General features: G+C 38.2%; 2 protein-coding genes and 1 long non-coding RNA gene across 9 annotated transcripts in view; 2 read left to right on the top strand and 1 right to left on the bottom strand.

The window, feature by feature from the left end:
- LOC125230066 (transmembrane protein 47) overlaps positions 1–8,438 on the top strand; it is a 56,520-nt gene extending 48,082 nt beyond the window's left edge. For all 7 annotated transcript variants that reach the window (XM_048135070.1, XM_048135068.1, XM_048135069.1 and 4 more), the window contains exons 5-7: positions 2,011–2,073; positions 3,191–3,321; positions 4,792–8,438. In XM_048135070.1, coding sequence (XP_047991027.1) covers positions 2,011–2,073; positions 3,191–3,321; positions 4,792–4,824 — 227 coding nt within the window. In that variant the 3' untranslated portion in view covers positions 4,825–8,438. The remainder of the gene's footprint in view (positions 1–2,010; positions 2,074–3,190; positions 3,322–4,791) is intronic.
- A 680-nt stretch (positions 8,439–9,118) lies between these two features.
- LOC125230538 lies at positions 9,119–9,788 on the top strand. Its single transcript, XR_007177531.1, has 2 exons — positions 9,119–9,417; positions 9,471–9,788. It is a non-coding gene; the product is annotated as an uncharacterized LOC125230538 (long non-coding RNA).
- A 606-nt stretch (positions 9,789–10,394) lies between these two features.
- On the bottom strand, positions 10,395–22,947 carry LOC125230210 (replication protein A 70 kDa DNA-binding subunit). The gene is given in 13 exon segments (XM_048135294.1): positions 10,395–11,016; positions 11,611–11,805; positions 15,720–15,882; positions 16,944–17,039; positions 17,549–17,703; positions 17,918–17,989; positions 18,325–18,437; positions 19,055–19,259; positions 20,565–20,727; positions 21,133–21,390; positions 22,395–22,410; positions 22,413–22,641; positions 22,722–22,947. Coding segments are annotated over 13 exon segments (1,809 nt in total). The 5' UTR covers positions 22,755–22,947; the 3' UTR covers positions 10,395–10,905.
- Positions 22,948–23,424: the final 477 nt, after the last annotated feature.

The raw sequence follows: 23,424 nt of genomic DNA, 5'->3' as shown, positions 1-23,424 counted from the left end.
ATAAGTTTTTCCACCTTCTCAATATTTTCTTGTGAAGTGGCGACTACAGGCCGACCAGGCCTAGGGTCATCTCCAATACTCTCCCTTCCACGTTTGAATTCGCTTGACCACTTTTGAATAGTAGATAAAGAAGGAGAAGACTCACGGTAAACACAATCCATCTCCTCTTTTATGGTTTTTGATTTTTACCCTGTTTAGTCAAGAATTTTATAACAGATCGATGTTCTAATTTCGTCAACATTGATAATTCGCTCATGGTGTGCGTGTTTGTTTGGCAATTGCAGAAAAACAAAAGAAAATCTCGGTTCGAATTATACTTTTTTTTAATGTCAACGAATGAACCTTAGTGGCCAGTAACAAAAGAAATTGTAAAAGAGGTTGTAAGATATCAATACCGACAATATATTGAACGCCCCTCGTAGTTATATCACTGGATTAAACTTAGTCTAGGGATATAATTATAATACGTCTCTAGTTAAGTAATATAGTTATATTACTGGATTAAGTTCAGTAGTATAATTGTAGCAGTGTAGTGCGGGGGCTTACCCGCTACCACAAGGCAGTCGTTCGGCATCAGTTGTCGTTCACGTCACAGTTGCGAAATCAAGAACCGGGAAATACCGGGAGCATGCCCTAACTTTAGTGGCACCGAAGCTTTAATGGTTTCATGTGTTCTGCCTACCCCTTTATGGGATACAGGCGTGATTGTATGTATGTATGTATGCCCTAACTGTTACGTTTTAACTAATATAGCTTGGATTCGTTTGTTTAGTAACCAAACCTTGTGTACTAAGTTCGATACAAAATAAACTTTGTTCTAACGTCAGTGACGGTGTTGTTATTCCAAATCGTCCCGCTATACGTATTTTAAAACACTGATTTAATCTTTTACGATTTTTACACATATTTAAAATTGCAAATGGGACTTAATACATAGTAATACGCGATTAAGTCCCGTTTGCAATTTTAAATACCGTATTATAATTATATTCCTAGAAAGATGGTTATGAATCGCTTTTGTTTAGCTATGTTACGGCATATAATTATATTCCTAGGGTTATAACTATATAACGGCTTTATCTATCTTACTGCGACAGATATATTATATTAGTCCATATCGCGGCAACATAATTTCGCGTCAATCATGTGCTAGCCCTGCTAGACACTTTACAAAAGTTAACATTTACGTTTAAGATTTTAAATTCCGCATAAGAAAGGATATATTATATTAGTCCATATCGCGGCAACATAATTTCGCGTCAATCATGTGCTAGCCCTGCTAGACACTTTACAAAAGTTAACATTTACGTTTAAGATTCTAAATTCCGCATAAGAAAGGATATATTATATTAGTCCATATCGCGGCAACATAATTTCGCGTCAATCATGTGCTAGCCCTGCTAGACACTTTACAAAAGTTAACATTTACGTTTAAGATTCTAAATTCCGCATAAGAAAAAAACAGCCCACACTTGCTCTCGCACACAAAGACGCTCATTGATCGTCCCATTATGCAAAACTTTTCAAATTAATCCCTTCACACTCAGAACGTGACCTAACTTCGCCACCTGAATTCTCCAGACTACTTTCAATTTTAACGACAGTTCAGCCGAACTAGTTGGCGATAAAAGTTGGAAGTTTTTATCTTTTACTAGTCTTCCTAGCGACTTGCTCCGGCTTCGAACGGATTACATAAAACCTTAACAAATTACAGTATCATTATTGATAAGTGAAAATCTTATGCAAATACGTTTAGTTTAGTAGTTTATCTCGCAATAATACAAACAGATGATAGGCTGGTTTTAGTTTTAGCTTGAAGTTTTTATTTTACTCGTGAAGTTTTTAGAAATCGACTATGCGATTTGAGTTCCACTGTGGCGCGGGCGCTGTCATATCACATTTTTGGCTTCTTTCAGCCCGTTATTTACAAAGAGTGACTGCAACTTGAGGCCACAGGCGTGATTTTTTGTTATGTAACAATGTTACTTATTATGTTTTAATTCTTTTCAGTGATGTGCATCTTAATAGCGCTAGTCATCTACCCGGTGTGCTTCGCCGCAGAACTGAATTTAGGTGAGTAGTAGTGTTTTTTTCTATATATCTGTTTAAGTTGTCACCTGGACCCAACAACACAAACCTAGCGACATGTAGTACTATTAGTAATTTAGTACTTATTAAAAAAATACTGTAAAAATGTAGTATCTCGAGTGACATCTATTTATATAACCCGTGCTTTGCAGGCTGAGCTGAGCTATTATTCAAATTCAAGTTCGGCTCTGCTCACTAAATAAAAGTCCCTAGTCACTTTTTTCCTATGCGAGCGGGCCCTTACCTTACTGTATGAACATCCGACTTGAGTCGGATCAACCTATATAAATTAAAAGTTTTGTGAACATACTTGTAACAAAGTGTTGCAATAGTTTTCAAATGTTCCGTTTAGCCTTCTAAGTCCCCGCGTACTTGTACAAGTACAAATTAAATTCGAGTTTTGAACTCTTATAGAAATAAAAGAAAGTTCCAAATTCAAAATCAGAAAAATTGGCCTGGGACATACGAGAACATAGTACTTACATTTAAGATCAGTCATCATCATCATCATCATCATCATCAGCCTATCGCAGTCCACTGCTGGACATAGGAATAGAATAGAATAGAATAAACATTTATTCGTGAACACAGGCAAGACAAAATACACATAATAACAATAAGACAAAAAGTAATGAAGTGCCACGAAATGGCCTCATCTCAGCGTGTTGCTGGTGATTTCCAGCGCTGATCTTCCGATGAGACCATCAAGTGAGAAAGATTCACGGAGGGTAACAGACAGAAGAAATGCAAAACACATACAAGAAACGTGGTCAAACAGTTAAAAAGAATAAAAGTGAAAACGTTACAAGAAAAATAACAACAGGCTCCCCAATTTCACGCCACCGTTTCCGATCTTCGGCTGCTCGCATCCAGCTGCTGCCAGCCATCCTGCGCAAATCGTCGTTCCACCTTGCCTGAGGGCGTCCTACACTACGCTTGCCGAGACGCGGTCTCCACTCAAGAACTCGTTTACCCCAACGGTTGTCGGTTCTACGGCTAATATGGCCAGCCCACTGCCACTTCAGCTTGCTAATACGGTGGGCTATGTCGATCACTTTGGATCAGTAAGATCAGTAAGTTTACATTATGATAACTTTTGCAGGAAACCGATCGGTGTGGGAGTTCGGCTGGGCCTACGGCGTGGGCTGGGGCGCCGCCATCTTCCTCTTCGGCGCCGTCGTGCTCCTGCTCTGCGATAAGGAGAGCGAGGAGCTCTATTACAAGGAACGAAAAGTACGTGCCATTGCGAATCAAACTTTTCGTACAAATCAGTCACTGTGATTATGAACTGGGTCATTTTTTTTTTTCAAAGTTGTCCACCCCACTTTTGTAACATGGGTATTTTTTTACGCGATTATTACTCAGAATCGCGAGCTCTTTCGATCCTGATAGGAGAAAAAAAATGTCCCAAGATTTCCATACATTTTTTCGAACCTTCCATTCCGTTACCGCCACACAAAATGTATGATCAAATGGTAACGGAATGGGAAAAAAACCTTGGGACACTTTTTTTTCTCCTATTAGAATAGAAAGAGCTCGCGATTCTGAGTGGAAACCACATAAAAATTTCCAAATAAAAAAAAAAGTGGGGTGGACTACTTTGAAAAAAATGACCCAACTATGTCTTCTGCTGTTATGTATGCCTGAGCATGCCTATCCTCCCTAAAGTAACCATCAGATATTTAGGATCGGTGCTTGGGTTTCTAATGTTTTTTCTGGCGGCTACTACTATTGCAATTTTGCATACTGCTTAAATTTACACCTACAACTACCACGCACGTAAGTCGAACGCTGTAAACAGTAACTGTACAGTCGCCATCTGATATATCGGAGCGGATAAATTGCTCACAACAATACGCACGTTAACAATGGCGTGTTCTGATATTTGAGAACACCTTGCCCGGTCTGATATATCTAATGGTGATTGTACATCCTCATACATCTTCATTGATGTATCTGTAATCCCATTACGAATTGAACGGAATAAACGTAAACAAACTGCTGTCACTGTCAAAATAACACGTGCAGCTCAAATCAGGGGTTCTCAAAGTAGGGGCTGACAGAAAAACAAATAACTTTTAACCAGTTATTAACGATCACTCTATTACACACTTAAAATCGTGAATCGATTAAACAGTATCACTGTTATATTATCTAATGATCTCATGCAAGTCAAAATAAAATTCGGTCCAAAATTGACGAAGTTCTGTCATATCAGATACTTAGAAAACCAATAATTAAATTTATAACCACCTTATTATGCACCATCGTATTTGAAGACTGTTTTAATTAGCCATTAAAATTCAGGTCGATTAGAGGTTAGAGATTAAAAGTCAGTTTAGTCTCGAAAGTTGCTGAAAAATAATGTTCAGCGGCCCGCTACATGGTCGCCCAGGTACATTTCCACAGTGATACCAGTGCAATAAACAAATTATCCGACAAAAACGACTTTTTAATTTCAATAAATATACCAAAGCGTTTTGCGTGAAACTTATTTTCGTTTAAACGGAGTCATTATTTGTGTAATGGAATATGTAAAGATTTTTAATAACCTTGTAAAATATTGGCAATTTTACCTATGGTACAAATTTGTTATAGGACCGGCCACACCTTTCTTTACAATAATTCCGGCTAATTCAAAATAGGAATATACATTCATCCGAGTATATCCATTATCCAGTGTAACCCTCGTTGTTATTGCAGGTGGTCCACACGGAGCGCACGGGGCGCCCCTAGGGCCGCCCGCGCCTGCCCGACCTGGTGCCGTGAGCACCGCCTCGCTAGCACCGACGCGCACGCCCGCTGGGTGTGACACGCCCCAGGTAGCACCACGTACCGACACACACCTGACCATGCGATTGTAACACGACATATTCTATAGGAAGCGACATCAGATCACGAAAAAAAATACTTGCCAGTTTTTATATATTTACAATACGCTCATTTAATATATAAATTGAAATTTTGAAGAGAAAGATACCCTATGTTCCATATCTAAAATACCTGGGGCCCATTTCTTGAAGCTACAAGTTAGAATTTACAAGCGGTAGTCAATGTCTAATATGACGCTTGTAACTTTCAGTTTTGAGAAATCGGCCCCTGATGTTTGATATGGAGAATTGGTCAGAAATGGACATTATTCAAATAGTTTTTTATCTAAATGATTTTTTACAAATAGTTTCGCCTTTATTCCATAAAACACTGTTTTATTTTGCTACTTTGAGCTAACGATAAAATCGTATCGGCGTCTTCGATAAACAACATGCCATTGATGTGCAACAAAAATAGTCGGAACGCCATTGTTAATATCTATGCAGTTATTCTAAATTCAGTTCTTCCAGTTCAGGCACATTTTATTTACAAATTGTAACATTTTAAACATACTTGAGACTTGTTTTACCATTATCTGATGTCACTAACTATTCCTGCAGTATTTTTTAATGTTTTTAACGAAACATATTCTCTGTATTCTCAGTTTTTCATTGAATATGTCGTGAATTTTCTCCAATGTTATATCGCAATGTTCATTCCGTGATTATGTATATACAAAATAATCATTGCGTAAAATTTGCAGAGTTAACTTACGCAATCTATTTTGTTTCTATGTAATATACACGGAAAAGGTGTTCAACATATTAAGCGCATTAAAATCACATAATATTTGATGAAATCGAAACGTTTTTTTCGAAATACGTGCTGGAATCTCTTATTGGACTGATTTATGTAAAGTTTTAAGAAATTATGACCTTAATGTGCTTCTATGTATTTAATCGGTACGGTGGTGTATACCTGAGTATATCTGTCATGCAAACGTAGACCCTACGGTGTGGTGACAAGGTCTACTTAGCATTGATAGCCCTCGATGACTCGCGTCATGTTTTCTCAGGCTTATTTCGTAGTACTTGCGCTGATACTAAATTATGTATAACTTATATAAGATTAGGATCTGTATCAAATCTCAATTATTTAAATAATGGTGATATTGCAAAAAATCTCAAATGTTAGCTTAGGCTATTTTGGACCATAGTCAGTGTGAGTGCTATGATTATACTTATGTTTAACAAATTTGTATTTATTTGTTTTAAAGTATATTTTTTGATAAATCTCAAACGACGACTAGCATTTTTGACAAAGAAATCAAAGTCGTTAAACCTTTTTTTATTTTGTGATTCGCTGCGCGTTATTGGCGCGTTTTATTTTAGCCATATACTTTATTTGTAAGATTTTTAGTTGTAAGTTTCGTTAGAGAGTCCCGCCTTTGCGCGGGCGGACGCCGTACCTAGAACGCGATCCGTTCCAAAGAGCGTTCCCTTATTTATTGGCTTTAATTTATTCGTCCTACGTTGGTAGTCGTTGAGTTAGGTTTAGTTAGTGGCGCGCGCTCGAGTCTCATCGCTGGCGTGCGCGGGGCGGCGACAGGGCAGGCGCCGACAGGCGACAGGCGCCCGACACGGCGCGAGCGACACGCGACACGCGACAGTGTGCAACCCGCAAGGACGGACCCAGTGCTAGTGCACGATAGTGTAGTGACGTTCACTAGTGACGATAACCGGCGGCCGCGTCGTAAAGCGGCTCGCCGTTCTTCTGACATTATATGTTAGTGTATTATTAACGAACGATATGCAGCGTGCGAGGCTGTACGTACACTTCTCTGAATGGAATCCGGTGACCGGCTATGATACTACTGAGATATATAAAGGAATTAAATGTATGTTTTGATTATAGTTACCTTTTAGTACGATATACTCGCTGTTGTGTAAAATCTATTTTATTAATGTTTATACATTTAATGATTGTCCCGAAATTTGTTTTCGCCTATAAAAATTTAGAATCTCATTCGATTACTTTCGATCTGAATTTGCAATATTTACTAAAGCTTTTTTGGAATTGAGTATTATTTTAAAAATCATAATATTTTTTTATTAACGTTTATATAAAAGGAATGTTTAACGAAATAATTATCAAATACATCTTACTAAAGTGTTATTTGTAATTAGCATAACGGTTACTATAAGTGTATCTAGTTGTTAAGATTAAGGTAATGTAAGAGCATTGTTAGAGCATTTATTACTCAGTGCTATCGCTCGGTCTGGCGATGAATTTACTAGTTAACGGGCGACGGTGTCGCCCTCTACGCTGATTTGTAGTCCTTGGTTGTGGCTTTAATTCCATAAAATAACATTTACTTTGTGATAATTTGGTAGCTTTTCTTGAGGCCTTAACGGAACACATGACGTAACAGATGGCCCGTTGAAAAATTGTCAATTTACATTTTTTTTAAGTAGTGTTGTAGGATGATCTTCTATTTTGTATAAGGCCAATTAAATTTAATCATATTTTTTAACTTAGATTAAATAAGATCTGTTCTAACACTTCTAACACTCACTCGATACTATCGAAATGTTTTATATCCACACTGCCATGTTAACTTAAATTATTTTTCTTTCCCGAGTCATTTTAATTATATTAGTGTGATAAATTATTGTATTTACTGTAAGTGTACATTTTACATAATATGGTAACCCTAATCCCTTTTAACGTCAAGTAACTAACCAGTTATTTTCGTAACTTGTACTTGGGCAATTTGCTAGAGCTGTTCTCTTCAAGTGCCCTTGCTTGCCTACAGAGTGCATAATAGTTTTCCATCGTTTTTTCTCGGCAACGTTCGTATTTGTCGTTCTAGCTCGGTCAGCGTTAGTCCTTGTACTGAACCTGGCTGAAATAGATATGACACGTTCGTGACTTCCCGTGAATATACGAAGAAAAACCATTTTGCATACTATATCTGTACATATTCGCACAATGTATATTGTATATGTATACATACATAACTTAAATTTGCCTGTTTTATAAAAAAAGAACACCAATACATTTTGAATTGCAAATTACTGCCTTGGCTGAGATTTGATCTCGTGGCAATTGAGTCGCTAGCCCAGGGCTCTAGCGTTTGAGCTACCGAGATCTCGTCCACAGGCAACGAATCTTTCCACCATTTGGGCGTGTAGGCCTAAAACCTAGTGTGCACATAAAACTTGGCCCCTTGTTCCTCGTAGGTAACCAAGTTTGATAACTGGTTTTGTATGAGGAAAAATAATTCTTCCTAGCTAACTGGGTTATGAAATAGGATTTGTTTTTCCTCGTAAAAAACAATTATTTTTTGCAATTTTCTATAAAGATTTTTTTTTCTTCTTGGCTTACCCGGTTTTGATATGGGATTTTTTTCCTCAAAGAAAACCATTATTTTATGCAGTTTTCTAAGAAGATTTGTTTTTCCTCTAAGCTTAAAATAGAAACCTGCAAAAAATAATGGTTTTCTACGAGGAAAAAAAAATCTCATTTCATAACCGGGTGATAATGAAGAAAAAAAATTCTTCGTAGAAAACTGAAAAAAAAAATGTTTTTTTACGAAGAAATAAACAATCCTCTTTCATAACCCAGTTAGCTTAAGAAGAATTATTTTTCCTCAATCCTCATACAAAACCAGTTATGAAACTTGGTTATCTACGAGGCAACTGAAAGGAATCCAGGGTTTTGAATGATTGTACTACAACTTAAAAATAATAAATGGAAATATCTGTATGTTAAATTAATGCTCGTATTAAGTCTTTGTAATCTCTACATGTAATTTTACTTGTTTTGCTCAGTGTTAAAGACAATGATTCGTTGGGGACAAATGAACCGTGACAAGGTACTCCGAACGGTGTTTCTTGCAACACCTGCCCCTCTAGTACAACTTGCCTTGTCGCGCGCGAGTCCATACTTGAAGTCGCGCTTGATGTATGGACTCGCGCTCGACAAGGCAAGTTGTGCTAAAGGGTCAGGTGCAAAATCGTACATTTTGACTAAAGTGCGACAAGTTGGGCCATTTTTTTTCAAAGTTGTCCACCCCACTTATTTTGTATTTTTTTACGCGATTCATACTCAGAATCGCGAGGTCTTTCGATCCTGATAGGAGGAAAAAAATGTCCCAAGATTTCCATACATTTTTCTAATCTTTCCTTTCCGTTACCGCCATACAAAATGTATGAAAATATGGTAACGGAATGAGAAAAATGAGAGCTCGCGATTCTGAGTGGAAACCACATAAAAAATTTCAAATCCAAAAAAAAGTGGGGTGGATAACTTTGAAAAAAATGGCCCACTGTACCCATGTAACTGTACACTCGCCATCAAATATATCGGAGCCGCCATAGATTTCACAAAATATCGGAACACTCCTATATTGTCAAGACGTTAGAATGCAAGTTCCGATGTTTGTGAGAGCTTTGGCAGCCATGTCTTAATAGACACCGTGCTGTATTAGTCATAGAAGACACTCCGACGTTTACTGTGAAAAGGTTCTACAGTGGCCTAGGTTTCAAATTGGTTGACTGCACATCAAGATGCTTTCCCTATTCTTAACTGTCCCTACTGAATTCCTGTCTTATGCTCAATGTGAACTTATTCGGATACAAATAATCCTGTAAAAGAACATGCAAAAAATGTACTAATGAATAGTACATTTGAATGATAAGAAGCCATACCTATAGGTGGAAAATTCAATAAGATGAATTATGAATGTTGTTGTTCTTTTATAGATTACTTGTTAAAGGTACAATTACTCTACTAAGTTGCCCATGTATGACTATATAACAATGTCCATTTTCTTAGCCAAATTACAAGTCATATCAATGCGATTGAATAAAGTACCTAGTGAAGAATTATGTTTTTTTTATTTATTTACCTTAAATCCAGTCAAAAATGGCATGCCCAGAAAATTGAACCTTATGGCTCTTGAGTAGTAAGTTTTGGTTACCGCCCGAATGTATTTTAACGTTGCCATCATTTCAGTACAGATGTAGTGCGGAAACAATTTCCTTCGTATTTTTATGGAAACATACGAACGACACACATACTGATACTATTTCAACTAGTATAGAAATATAACGAAGGAAAAGCTTTTCGCACTAAATCTGAAGAGCGGTGTCGCACTACAGTCTGGCAAAATAGAGTAGAAGTGAATAGGGGCGTCACCGTCTATGTTAACTATTTTGCAAGTGTCAACTATTGAGTCACTTTTGTATGTATGGAAATGATAAAAAAATTGTTCCAGTTCTACTCTTTTTTTTTTGTCAGGCTGTACGTCTGATTCGATCGCGTAAAAATAAATCTGTCATAGGCGTAGAACTATTTGTATCACGTTGTCACTAACTTCCTTTTTCTCTATTTGCATTTCACCATGTTATCGGCTACGCTCGTAGCGTGTAGCAATGAATATGTTACGATTAAATAGTTTGATAAAGGCACAGCAAGAAATGATACAACAATAATTATCAAAATAGTTTAATTAGGTACACTTAGTGGAATCGTAAGATTGGAATCGCATAATTTAATTACAATACAATGCCAGCATTGGTTTAAAAATACTTGTAACATTATTTTATACCACAGTCTTTCGTGTTACACACTTTAAAACAAAACGAAACAGTAACATGACGATTATTTTATGACATTATCATTTTAAATTCTGTAAGTAGGATCATTTACTTGAGAAACGCGTATCTGCAACAGTTTGATCAACAAAAACTTGCCCAAGGACACAAAATGATATAAACATAATACGAAAAAAAATATTCAAGAACTAGCATATAGGTAGGTACATGTTTTAGACATAAGTCTTAATTTGGTTCAATTATTTTAAATCATTATGTATCGAAGACAAAAACAATTAACACCCCACTCTATGAATACACAATTATTTTCGACAAGTACAAGTCGATCCAAACAAATTCTAATATCATTAAAATTAGTTTTAAAACTAGGCTAAAGTAAGAGTTTCTAAACTTCGACGCCCGTAACGGCCTTGATGCTTTTGATGAGTCTCGCGTTTGCGTCCTTGTAGTCGACGGCCGCGGCGTTCATCACCGTCGTCTTGAGGCGGGCTTCGTCCTGAGGGAATGGAAATTAGTCAAGCATGGTAAATTATAAGACAGGGATGAATCAGAATGTCTCTACACTTGCTAGGCTGACTGTGTTTGGTGCACAACTACATACTGATACTTGCTTTTAATTGATGTGATTGAAGCATCAATAGCTTATAATCTCTTCTTAGCCTAAGGTTGACCAGTAGAGAATACCTTATGGCATTAAGTCTGCCTTTTGTACTGTATGGTTTCTTTTTGTGCTATAAGTTGCCCTAAAATAGACAACTACTTTCACGACTTTAGTTAAAATGACATTAAGCCTTTGTGTAACTGCCAAGTATCCAGCCTTGTACTTGATCATGTGACCGTTTTTGGCTATATTCTTGACCAACTTTGATATTTCTAATTACGCTATAAATCTCCATTTTAGTCCTGATTTTGAAGACGAAGATTCTCAAGTGTCTTCTCTTAAGCCTTATTGTCACAAACGAGCTACTAGCTGTCATTAAAGTTCGATTGTATCGCTCAACAGAATTCACTTGAGGACAATATTTAGATGTGTTCTTCAGGAATCTGATTCTGATCGATCTTTTGCACTGACATTGATATTTCTACTTACACTGTAAGTTTCCATCTTAGTCCTGAACTTGAAGACGAAGGTCCTAAACTTGATGTCCTCAAACACGGCGGAGTACCCAGCCTTGTCGTACTCGAACATTCGGCCGACGTCGGCGGCGGTCTTGCCGATCATGGCTTCGGCCGCTTCGTTGAAGGCCGTGATGCGCTGGTCGCCTGTCGGGTCGGAAACGTTGGCCTGGGAAATTGTTGTGGTTAGTCTAATTTAAAGTGATAAAGAATGTTTAATTTATATAGGAATGTAGGAATGTCTAAAATTTTGTAGAATATAAGTGATATAAACCCTATTACTTTGAAATATACGGAGTATTTCTTTCCGTGTACCGTATATGGAATATCCACAGACCAACCCCTATAGACATCTATTACAAGACGACTCGCGGTCGCCAGCCTTCCTAGTATTTGCACTGATATAAGCGCGGGCGCTCGCCGTGCCCGATCAGTATCGACCAAGTAACAGACCCGAAAGCAGCGCGTGTTTTTCGCACAAAAAAATTGGAAAAGGGTATTTTGATGCCTTAAAGATGTCCACCTGTAGTGTGAAATGGTGTGGAAAGGTAACAAGAAGCTCAAATTTAAAAACAGACGGCATTACATTCCACAAATAAGTCATATTTATAATTTATTCAGAGCCGGCATAGGTCAACTTACATTGGCCACTTACGCGTCAGTAGAGGGACAGTCATACTTCTGTCCCTTTTCATCTGGCGCGACTGCCCGCCGTCCTTGAAACGGCCAATCACAGCGCGCTTAACACATTCCCCGCCCGCTCCTCGCACCCCAAACACTGGTGACTCGTATCGCGAACCAAATATACAAGACTGCCACTCTATAGGAGGTTCTCTGTGGGAATATCGTAGTGGTAGCGAACATAGTATGGCAACTTTCACTTTCAAAATCGTTCACACGGAATACCAGATTTCTCGCAATAACTATTGTATAACGTGACCTATTGGAAAAGTTGGTATTTCAGATAACAACGTCCTTATTGCATTTGAAACATAATGGAAAGTCAACCTTAATTTCCCCCTGCCTTAAAAAGGCCTACGTGCGTTTTCACATTATCCGATCCGACATCGGATGTAGGACCGATATCCTATACCTTTAAGGTGGCTCGCCTAGGTTACCCGAAGCTCAGGCTGCGTTAGATGGCGTTAATCTGCAAATTACCAGTCTTATTTTTTTTGTGGAGTCGTACAGGCATTTATATACTTTCAATTATGCTTCGCGAACATTTAATATTAAAATTGACGTATTACAACAAACATTCAACTTCTCATTGTAACGTTAATCCCCTCAATGTACATAAATTTACTATTTTACACTATTTTTAAGTACCACTCACACATACAAACAGTGTTTTTGTATCCCTTCTAGTCGATAATTTCACGCGGTGACAGCTTGTTTAAATAGCCTTGCGGTAAATACGTGCCATCGCATGATTTGCATGGAAGTACTGGGTTCGAATCCAGGACTTTTTCTCTTCTTTTTTTTAATACTACGTCGGTGGCAAACAAGCATACGGTCCGTCTGATGGAAAGCGGTCACCGTAACCTATGGACGCCTGCAACTCAAAGAGTGTCGCATGCGCGTTGCCGCCCCATTAGAAACTTGTACACTCCCCTTTGCTGTGTGTGCACAGCAAAAAGGAGTGTACAAGTTCAAAGGAGGGTTTGGGTTGCCGACGACTCAAAGGACAATAGACGGAACAAATTAGTTCCGTAAATCCTCCCGTCGTCAGCACCCCGCACCCTCGTTGAGCTCTGGCAGCCTTACTCACCGGCAGGAACACAACACTATGAGACACTATTTTTTGTTTTATTATTTATACATAAATGTATATGTACTCGTACAGTAGTTACTGAGCGTTTTCCACAAAAAAGATTAAAAACCTATTCTCTTACATGGTAATAATTTTTGGGTTCGTCGAACTCAGAATTTCTAACATAATTATCCTAATCTGATATTTTGAAAAATTCCAAAAAGTATAGATAAATTTTAGTTTCTAAACTACGATTCGAATGATTTTTTTTCTAATTGTTTATTTTCGATGGAGCAAGGGTATTCAAATCGCTTTTGAAATCTTAAATTAGTAAATGAAAATGCAATAGTTAACTGAGTAATGTAATGCTTTAAAAACTCAAGTGGACTTTTTTATCTAAGGAGTAATTTCGAGAAAATATTATATTTAGCGAGGGTATTAAAAGTTGTGTTTTATATCTCAACTTAATAAATAGAAAATGAAAATGACAATAAAAAAATCAATACGTTCTCTAAGATAATATTGATACCTTCGGCTCTCTATTCTTGCTCGGTCAATAAAAAATACGAAACTTATATCCAAAAAAATACAAAAAGTTTATAGAATCCTGGGATCCGAACGCAGTTTCACGGCGTGACAGGCGACTGTTCACCAACGACGCCATTACATAACACGCTGTTACCGACGAAATTAGGCTATACATATATAATTATTTAAATATAAATAATAATGTCAAATCCATACTAATATTACAAATGGGAAAGGGTATGTGTCTGTTTGTTTGTCCGCCTTTCACGGAAAAACTGGAGCGACGAATTGACGTGATTATTTAAGGGGATTTAGTTGAAGGGATGGAGCGTGACATAGGCTACTTTTGTCTCTTTCTAACGCAAGCGCAAAAGCTAGTACAGATCGGGTAGCATGGTCGCGCGATAGACGATAAAATATCAGGCCGTCCCTGTCGCACTATTAGTAAGTGCATTTATCGCGCGACTATATTAATTGCCTGCCTGGACCAGATTATGTTGATGATAATTATTATTTGTAACCATTTAGTTAATATTGTCTTCAGTTACCGCGATAGTTGCTCATGAAATAAAAACTATGAAAACGGATTAAATCGCGTATAATGAGTTTAAAATTCATCCCGACGTTTCGAACACTTTACAGCGTTCGTGGTCAACGGGTGACTGAGGAAAAATTACAATGTGCAAAAGCTACCCATATTCTTGCTATTATATTCTTGTTTACCATTTAGTTGTTGAAGAAAAACATTCACAAAACAACAACATAGGTCAACCAGCTCAGTAAATGCAAGGAGTACAGCACATTACTAATACTATGCCCACACTATGATCTATGTATAATGTATTATACCAGACGTGTAATATTTTATTTTATCAACAAAGGCAATATAATATCATATCAATTTTATAATAAAGGATTGTATTGTATTTTTGTATGAAAATAAAAAATAGGAAAGCAATATAGTAATAGTCAAATATTCCATTAAAAAAATAAAAAATACTTAATAAATCCATAAAAGTTCAAATGATTAAAAAAAACTTCGGAATCGAACCCACGATCTTCTGCATCATAGTCGGTCGTTTGACCGAGACGCCATTTCGATTTACATTAGCAGTGTCGAAATACACGATATGTATCTTTGTTGACAAAATGCGTCATTATTTCTGAGTCTGCTTGAGTTAACTAAACCAATATCTTTAAATAATTACTTGTCAAGAGCCAAATGTCACTGATGACAATGTCAACTAAAAATGCGCGAAATATGACGGCTCTGTGCCTGTACACAAAATTTGGCACGCACATTTACGTAAAATTAATAAAAAATTCATATGAATTTGTCCATGATTTCTGTATCAAACAATGTATTTCATTCACTACCGCGACGACGGATAATGTATAGTAGATGTATGCGCATATTTTTATTTAGTTGTAGTGTGCGGTGACTAAATAAATGGTAGATGTTTTTTGTATGGAAAGCGAGCCACCTTGCCGCCATCTTTGATTTTTGCCTTTGAAATCCTTCCGACATCCGATATCGGATCGGATAATGTGAAAACGCACTAAAGCTACATAGTATTGCTGCGAAGTCGGTCGCCTGCTCCAAACTTTCTATATTAGCTAAAGTTGTAATGAAAGTGATTTGACGTGCAACATTTAATCGTCAAACGTGAGGTAAAATTGTGTTGCATTTAATTCTCTATTTTATGTCTGACGATGTATGTAAATTCTATTATCTTTGTGGACAATATTAACTAAATTCCTAGGAAATAAGTACCAAAAATTTGCCGTAATCTGTAACTTACCCCTAGAAGCAGCCTGTACTTGTAGTTGGGATATTCCCGGTTGCACTTCTCGCACCGGAACAGTCCGTTCTCCTGGTCCACCAGTTTCTTGTTGCACTGCTCCTGGGGACACGCCTTGTACACGGCGTTGTCGGCGAACGTGAACGTTAGGACGCCGAGAAGACTGCACAAAGATAAAAAAATATTTGAAAAAAAAAATTATAGTTGGCGAAAAACGAAAACTATTGTTAAACACCATTCATAGCGCTGTACATCATTCGTTTATTTAGTCACAAGGTGCGTTTGACAACCAGATACTTAAAAAGCTCAATAGTTACATTTGAAAGATAATGATGGAAATATGTATCGCTGGCTAAGGAGAAATACGATTTGCTGGCGAGGCCTTGGTGGCTCAGATGTTAGACCTACCCATGCGCGGATGCAGGGCGGGGTTATGGGGGTCATGACCCCCCCCCCCCCCCCCGTGGAGCCTAGGTTGGCCATACAAATAGACCACGTTACCCCCCCCTGGGGCCCCGGGCCTTTACAACGTGACCCCCCCCCTGGGCACGAAGCTGGATCCACGCTTGGACCTACCCGGCCAGAATATTTAAAGTAAGTATCATCCCACACAGTCCAGTAATTATTCCAATTTTAAGACTTACACAAATTGTATACACCACGATAGCAAAGGTCGCCAACAAATCACCAAATATTACTTACCCAAAATTATGGTTATAAACATTATTTTTGCATCGAAACAGAAATGTACTCTACAGTGTAAATGTTAAGTGTCAATTTCGTAGTCGCGTAGTTCACTTGATTACATTTGTCCATTGTCTTATTACATACATATATCATCATTCTCCTTGCGTTATCCCGGCATTTGCCACGGCTCATTACATACATACATATAATGTATATATACATACATGTATAATTGTATATATACATATAATCACGCCTGTATCCCATAAAGGGGTAGGCAGAGTGCCACTCTTGGCAATTAATCCATACTATCCATACTAATATTATAAATAGGAAAGTGTGTGTGTCTGTTTGTTGGTCCGTCTTTCACGGCAAAACGGAGCTACGAATTGACGTGATTTTTTAAGTGGAGATAGTTGAAAGGATGGAGAGTGACATAGACTACTTTTTGTCTCTTTGTAACGCGAGCGAAGCCTCGGGCAAAAGCTATTTAGTTATGAATTAGTTATTTACTCATTTATCATGATTGAATTATACCTGTAGTAGTCACCCTTGTCGCCAGATCCTAGCTGCTTTGCCTCGGCTTCGGAGAATGTAATCCATTCGCTGCTGCCGCCACCATAAGCGCCAGATCTGTGACAAAATTAAGATATATCAAATCTAAGTATAGTTATTCTACACTTTATTGGATACAAACTGAAACGAGTTGAACACTTCACTCAATATAAGATTGGCTTCTAATGTAAGAAAGACAGACCCAACGCTTGTACTAAAGCTCCTTATTAGCCGGGCGGCTAGAGATGTTGACGATTTATGTATTGATGTTGACAGTGTATGGCAGTTGGCAGGATAATGATTTACTGCTATCACAGAATATACATATAATAGTACAAGTACAGAAGGCTCACTCCTTTGATGTTCACAAAATGCCGCCATTTTAAATTCTTACCTACATTAACAAAGGGACCGCACGCGAGCAGCCGACATTGAATTCTATTGCGTCGCGTGAAGGTCGTCACAGTGAATGGGCCGCGAATTGGCGGTCACCGATGTGTACTTGTAGCGCGGCGATAGGATCGCGGAGTGTGCCGCCCCTGCTGCTATGTGATTACGCAGGATATATGATTTACAATGTTCCATACCTGGCGGAGATGTTAACGATGTCCATATTAGCGCCGCCGTTGTCGTACCAGCCACGCAGTTTATGTGCCTCTGGCAAATCTGGGTTGAGTCGGATCATGGTGCTCGAGAGACAGGATAGAGATTTGCTTCCATTGAATTCCGTCAAGCGAGCCCCCTGTAATGCATACGATATTATTTAGTTTTTGGTTCTCTTTGTTTAACTGCCTGCCGCACTGACCAGCCCAAGCTGGCCAACATCATTTCTATTTTTCTAACAATATAATGTTTATTATATGGAAAACGTCAATAGTCAAACGTCGTCTGATAGCAAGGATTTTGTGTGTGCTTTTAAATAATTAACATTATTTAAGAAAAGCATATTCTTTTACCTTAGCAGAGACAACAGGGTTAGAGCTGCCGTCAAAGCTTTCTGCTTCGCCGCCCCACAACGTCAGTGCCACCTGAAATTGAAGAAAAAATATATGTTAGTAAGGCCAATAAAATAACATAAAGGTATAAAACTACCCTTCGTTTTTTAACACCTTCGCAACCAAGAACCCGCCAAAAGCGAGGAAGCGATGAGCTATCGGTAATAGAAACGTACAAAGGACTATCCTTGTCTATCGCTCCCGTGTAAATAATGACGCGATGATAGGCGCGAGAGCGAGAGGACCAGTGCCCACAAGCGGACGGTTATAGATAACCGCTTTCTTACTTAGTGCGAATTTTTTTGTCTATTAAATAAATGTGTTAACAATATTTGATGCATTTAAGTTTAGTGTAGTGTTGTACTTACTGCGCCACCAGTAGAATCGACGAGAGTGACTTCTCTCTTCTTGAGAAGCTTGCCCGTGCTTCTAGCCGTGAGTTCCTGTACATCCGAGGCAGCGCGGCACACGCCAATCACATCTGAAACAGAACAATGATATACAAATAATCGATGGACGTAGGCGTTACTATGCGGAAATCCAGGTTAATCTAAATTTGCTAATTCGCGAATTGATAACGTTCGAGTCTAACCCCGTTATATTTAACTTGCGTCTTTTATACATGCAATTAATGTACTCACCCTCCCACCACAAAAATAAATCCATACTAATATTATAAATGGGAAAGTGTGTGTGTCTGTATGTTTGTCCGTTGTTCACACCAAAACGAAGCGACGTATTGACGTGATTTTTTAAGTGGAGTTAGTTGAAGGGACGGAGAGTGACATAGGCTACATTTTCTCTCTTTCTAACGCGAGCGAAGCCGCGGGCAAAATAGACACACACAAATAAATATAACAATCCTCTTTTAATCCTGTTTAGCCTCTCTACAAGTCATTTTATCAAGTCATTAATAAATACTAACTTTCCTTAAATTATAAAGGCTGATGAATGTGTCAGAAAATACTTTTAGGAATTGACAATCATCATTTCCTGATTGATTCCGCTTACAGAGCCAGGAAGTGCTAACTTCGTTAAGCGCGGTGTCCTGAAATTTGACGCTTCACAGCCGGAGGACAGAAATTGTGATGTACTAACCGAGTAAGGAGTCCGTATTCTTGTTTCCAATCTCATTGATAGGTACGAAGTCGTATTTGATGGTGGGCACCGAAGACGCGTCCTCCATGCACTCGGAGATGACTGTGTCAGCGGAGAACGTCATTTCGTAGTCGTTCTTCAAGCTCGTGAATTGCTTGTTGGCTGTCTTCAGTTGGCAGCGGCTGATGTAGTACACTTTGTCAACCTGAAAAATAGTACATTACGATACAAGTGCGTAAAAGAGGAAGTTCGAAACGAGTGGCGACCGAAGGCAGTATTTTAAATAAACACGAGTCCTAATTTCTTTTTCGCACATGTATCGTAGGACGTTTTTCAGTACAGATGGCCATCCGAAGTTTCGACCTGGCATATAAAGAACCACTTCTCGTGCGTAAAAAAAACACCATCTGTACTGAAAAATTGTATTGTAAACTGTGGCAAACCCACATTTTCAGCAGAAAAGGAGGATATTATTTTTCATGGGAATCCTTCGGACCGTTTTTTTCAACTGACAAATCCTATCATAAAGGCAATCTTACAACGAGAAATAACGCAAGCAGGTACGATGTTAAGAATGCCAACCAAATTGCATGTTAAATTTTCTATATAGAATCTGCAATTCAAGCCTTTTGTTAGTACTGGGTAGTGGGTACATAGCCCAATGGCACAAACGGTCATGAAACGAAACGCTCGTAGATATATTATCTATCTTTATCGCTCTTGCGTATTAGCGCAACAGAGCCAGACTACCATTCGCGGCGTTTCGTTTTCGTTTCGCGTCGCAGAAATGCCATTCGGCTGCGGCACCTGGCTAGCACCTACATCATTTGGTTTGCGTTTTAGAAAACAGTGTGTAATAATTTTTAAGAAAAAAAAAACCACCTTCCTTTGGGGTTCTGGTGATAAATACTTTCAAATGTTGGATTATGTTATCAATTCGTCTGTATATTTTTTAATGTTTGTTATTCAATATCTCCGTCATTTCTGAACCAATTTTGAAATTTGGATGATTCTGAAGTATTTACAGATGAGAATGATTATCAGAACGGAACTCTAACCAGGGCGGCTCACTCTTCATCAGCAGTTCCACTGCACCAATGTCACTGTTCTGGACGTAAGTGCATGCTGTTCTTATAAAAATACCAAAGTCACTATAAGTGTGCCGTTCAGATTTGAGGAGTTCCATTCTGACCATCATCAGGAGTTCCACTGCACCAAATGTCACTGTTCCGTACGTAAATGCATGCTGTTCCTTTAAAAACACAAAAATCACCATATGTATGCCTTTCAGATTTGAGGAGTTCCCTCGATTTCTCCAGGATCCCACCAGCAGAACTGGGTTCTGAGAAAAATGGGACCAATCTGTATGCATATACATTCAATAAAAAAAATTTTTTTCAAAATCGGTCCAGTAACAACGGAGATATCGAGGAACAAACATAAAAAAAAAAACAGACGAATTGAGAACCCCTTCCCTTGAGATTTGAAAGGCGGTTAAAAATAAAATTACCTGCAGCATATCATAGAAACGGTCGACTTCGTTTCTGAAGGCGGTGGCGCGGATCTCTCCACTCTCGTCGCACAGATCCATGCTGAAGAGTTTGCCTTCGCCTTTGGCGTTGCTCCATGTCCGGATTGGGGACTTGCTCATCACGCGCGCTTTGATTACCCATCTGAAAGTAATATTAGTATATCATATTTATTACTTCCTAATCCCAATTTAGAACACAGTATGAAATACTCACTTTAAAAATGCAAAGTAGTTTTACAAAACAAAAAATATCATTTCTGGCATCATCATCAATGGCCTCTAACATCAATAATATGCGCCCATATATACGCCCATAATAATACGAGCCCAATGCGAGAGCGGCAGCCGCGACCGCAAAGCTGGCAGGAGAATGTGGCCGTGTCCAGTGACAAAGGTTGGTTAGCGCACTGGTGTCTTAATTCTCGCCTAGAGTGAAGAAGGTCAAACCATGCTTGGTCGTGTGCAACTACTCCTTCACCCAGGGTCTTCCTCCTCTTTCTGGCAACAGATTGATTTATAAACATGATTTATGGAATGTTATACTAACTTGTTTTGATATGGACTGAGGCTTGAAATAGGATGTGTCATCTGCGAAGACAGCATGCTAGAGTCCATGGATGGTGCCACCGTTGGCTTAGACACAGTCATCGGACCCGGGGCAGGTGCTGGCCGGGGGACCGGCTGCATTGTCGGCTGTGGGGCAGATACTGCGCTTTCTTCCGTCCAGGTCTGGGGGTTGCCAAGCTTTTTGCCTACTTCTGAGCCTGGGGTCAGTATTGTCAAGTCGAGGATGATCATGACTCGCCTGGAATTTGAACAGGGTTGTCAAAATGGTAAGTGAATTGTAAAGTAACAATTAAAACTATATATTACAGGTGAGGCACAGCTTTTAATATAAAGAATTTCATACAACATGACACTACAAGTAACTATGCCTATTATTTTTATTTAGATTACTGAATATTATTTTTATAATATTTAGTAAAAAATTGGCTATTCCATAAGCGGCTAGACGGCATCACATCTGTCATTTATATTTTATTTTTAGTTTGTTTATTTTAGGGATAAAAAACAACTATACAATAACGGTTACATTGTTTAAAGTAACCCGTGGATAATGCTGTTGACTATACATATTATAATTCATATTTTCTGTACCTGTAAATTACAGTTTAAAGTAACCCGTGGTGTTAAAAGTGTAAAAAGTGGTTAAACAATTTGTGGTTGCCAAAACAGGAACTGTTTAAAGATTTTGATTACAAGAAAATTTCTTATTACTTATTAGCTTATTACAAAAAAAAATACAATTAAGGAAGGATTATACATAGGTACTACTAAAATAAATCTGTAAGGTGTATGGAAATGCTGATTTTTTTTCATAACATGTGGAATGGCTGTTTTTTTTTTGCAATTTTGGTGTTGGTCCCAGACTAAAAGTTGTTCATTATGACCTCAAAAGTCACTAATTCACTATGCTAAGTATGGCTGGTCCTTTTTACTTCACCCTGTACTTACTTTTTAGATTTTTTTTTTATCAAGATATGCTTGGCCATCAAATTAATGTGACTGGATGTATGATTTTGTTGTATCCTAAGTATGTATCTTTATCATAAATCTCATTGCAAATCTGTTTTAATTGAAATTGTAAGTGTGATATATAAGTACATTAAGTACCTATACTGCAAACTTGTCACAACCTGCTTCAAACACATTGCATCATAATTATTATGAACATAACAAAAATCAACAACAATCTGTAAAACACTTGAGCCCCTTGAACAGTATTATCAAACAAAAGAATGTGCTTACTTCTCTCCCTTCCCGTATTCTTCAGCAAAGAAGTGACAAACCGGTCAATCTGCACAACTGAGTAGTCAGACAGCTCCCCAGTGATCAGCTTGTCATTAAGCTGCGTCGCCAGCATGGCGAAGCTGTGCGAATGCTTCCCGTCCGACACCAGAAGCCGGAACCTCTCGTTCGCACCGCTGCCTTGGATCTTCTTGCTACCCAACACTTGCATTATTGGCTTGTCGTAATGACCGCCATTCATAATAACCTACAAAAACAATAAATATTATCCTTAAACTGTTAAACTAAAGGAAAATAGTCCTGAAATCTTCATTCTATGATACGTACCTCGAGGGATCCTTGTGAGAGTTGGTTACTCATTTTTGGACAGTTGAATTAATCACTCCTACAAAGTTGCACAACGTAGTTGAAGTCTGATAGGGATATCACCAAATCATTGATCAATATTGAAAGAAGTTAGTACAAAAAATCGAACTAGTACAAAGAATCGAACAAAAGAAGACCCAATAATAATTTTATTCGAAAAACATCCACCGCCGCTATGGGTATCTCTTCGCGCGATTTTGGTATATTTGACAGCTGTCACTGTCACCGCATGTCTTTATTCGTTGCGTTTCGTTTCGGAATTATAAACATTTCGGTTTTTAATTATATATGTAAAGGTGCTTGCACTCGGTGTATGTTGCCAACAAAAACGCGGCTTATCCGAGCTACTGGCCACCTTGGGCTATCCTATTGGACACCAGAAAAAGTAGACATCAGTTACGGTATAGAATGTTAAATTAATCTCCATAAGTTTACGGAGATGTGCAAGTCATGTGTATAGTATGAATTTTCTGAGATGAACGTTTCGCTTTAGCCGTAATCTGTTAAACAAAGGCCTTTGTTACGGCTAAGGACGATTATAAAGGACCAGCAGAGTCCATACTAAATACCGTACCCCGTTGGTGGCCGTAAATCTATGTCACAAGATGTCACTAAGAGTGTCATTTGAATAAAAATGACGTTTTTTTTAAAAAATACGCACGCG

The sequence above is a fragment of the Leguminivora glycinivorella genome, chromosome 10 (genome assembly GCF_023078275.1).
Source record: "Leguminivora glycinivorella isolate SPB_JAAS2020 chromosome 10, LegGlyc_1.1, whole genome shotgun sequence".
In the NCBI taxonomy this organism is placed as follows: Eukaryota; Metazoa; Arthropoda; class Insecta; order Lepidoptera; family Tortricidae; genus Leguminivora; species Leguminivora glycinivorella.
Note: the sequence above shows the minus strand (reverse complement) of the source record. Positions and strands in the feature narration are given on the sequence as shown.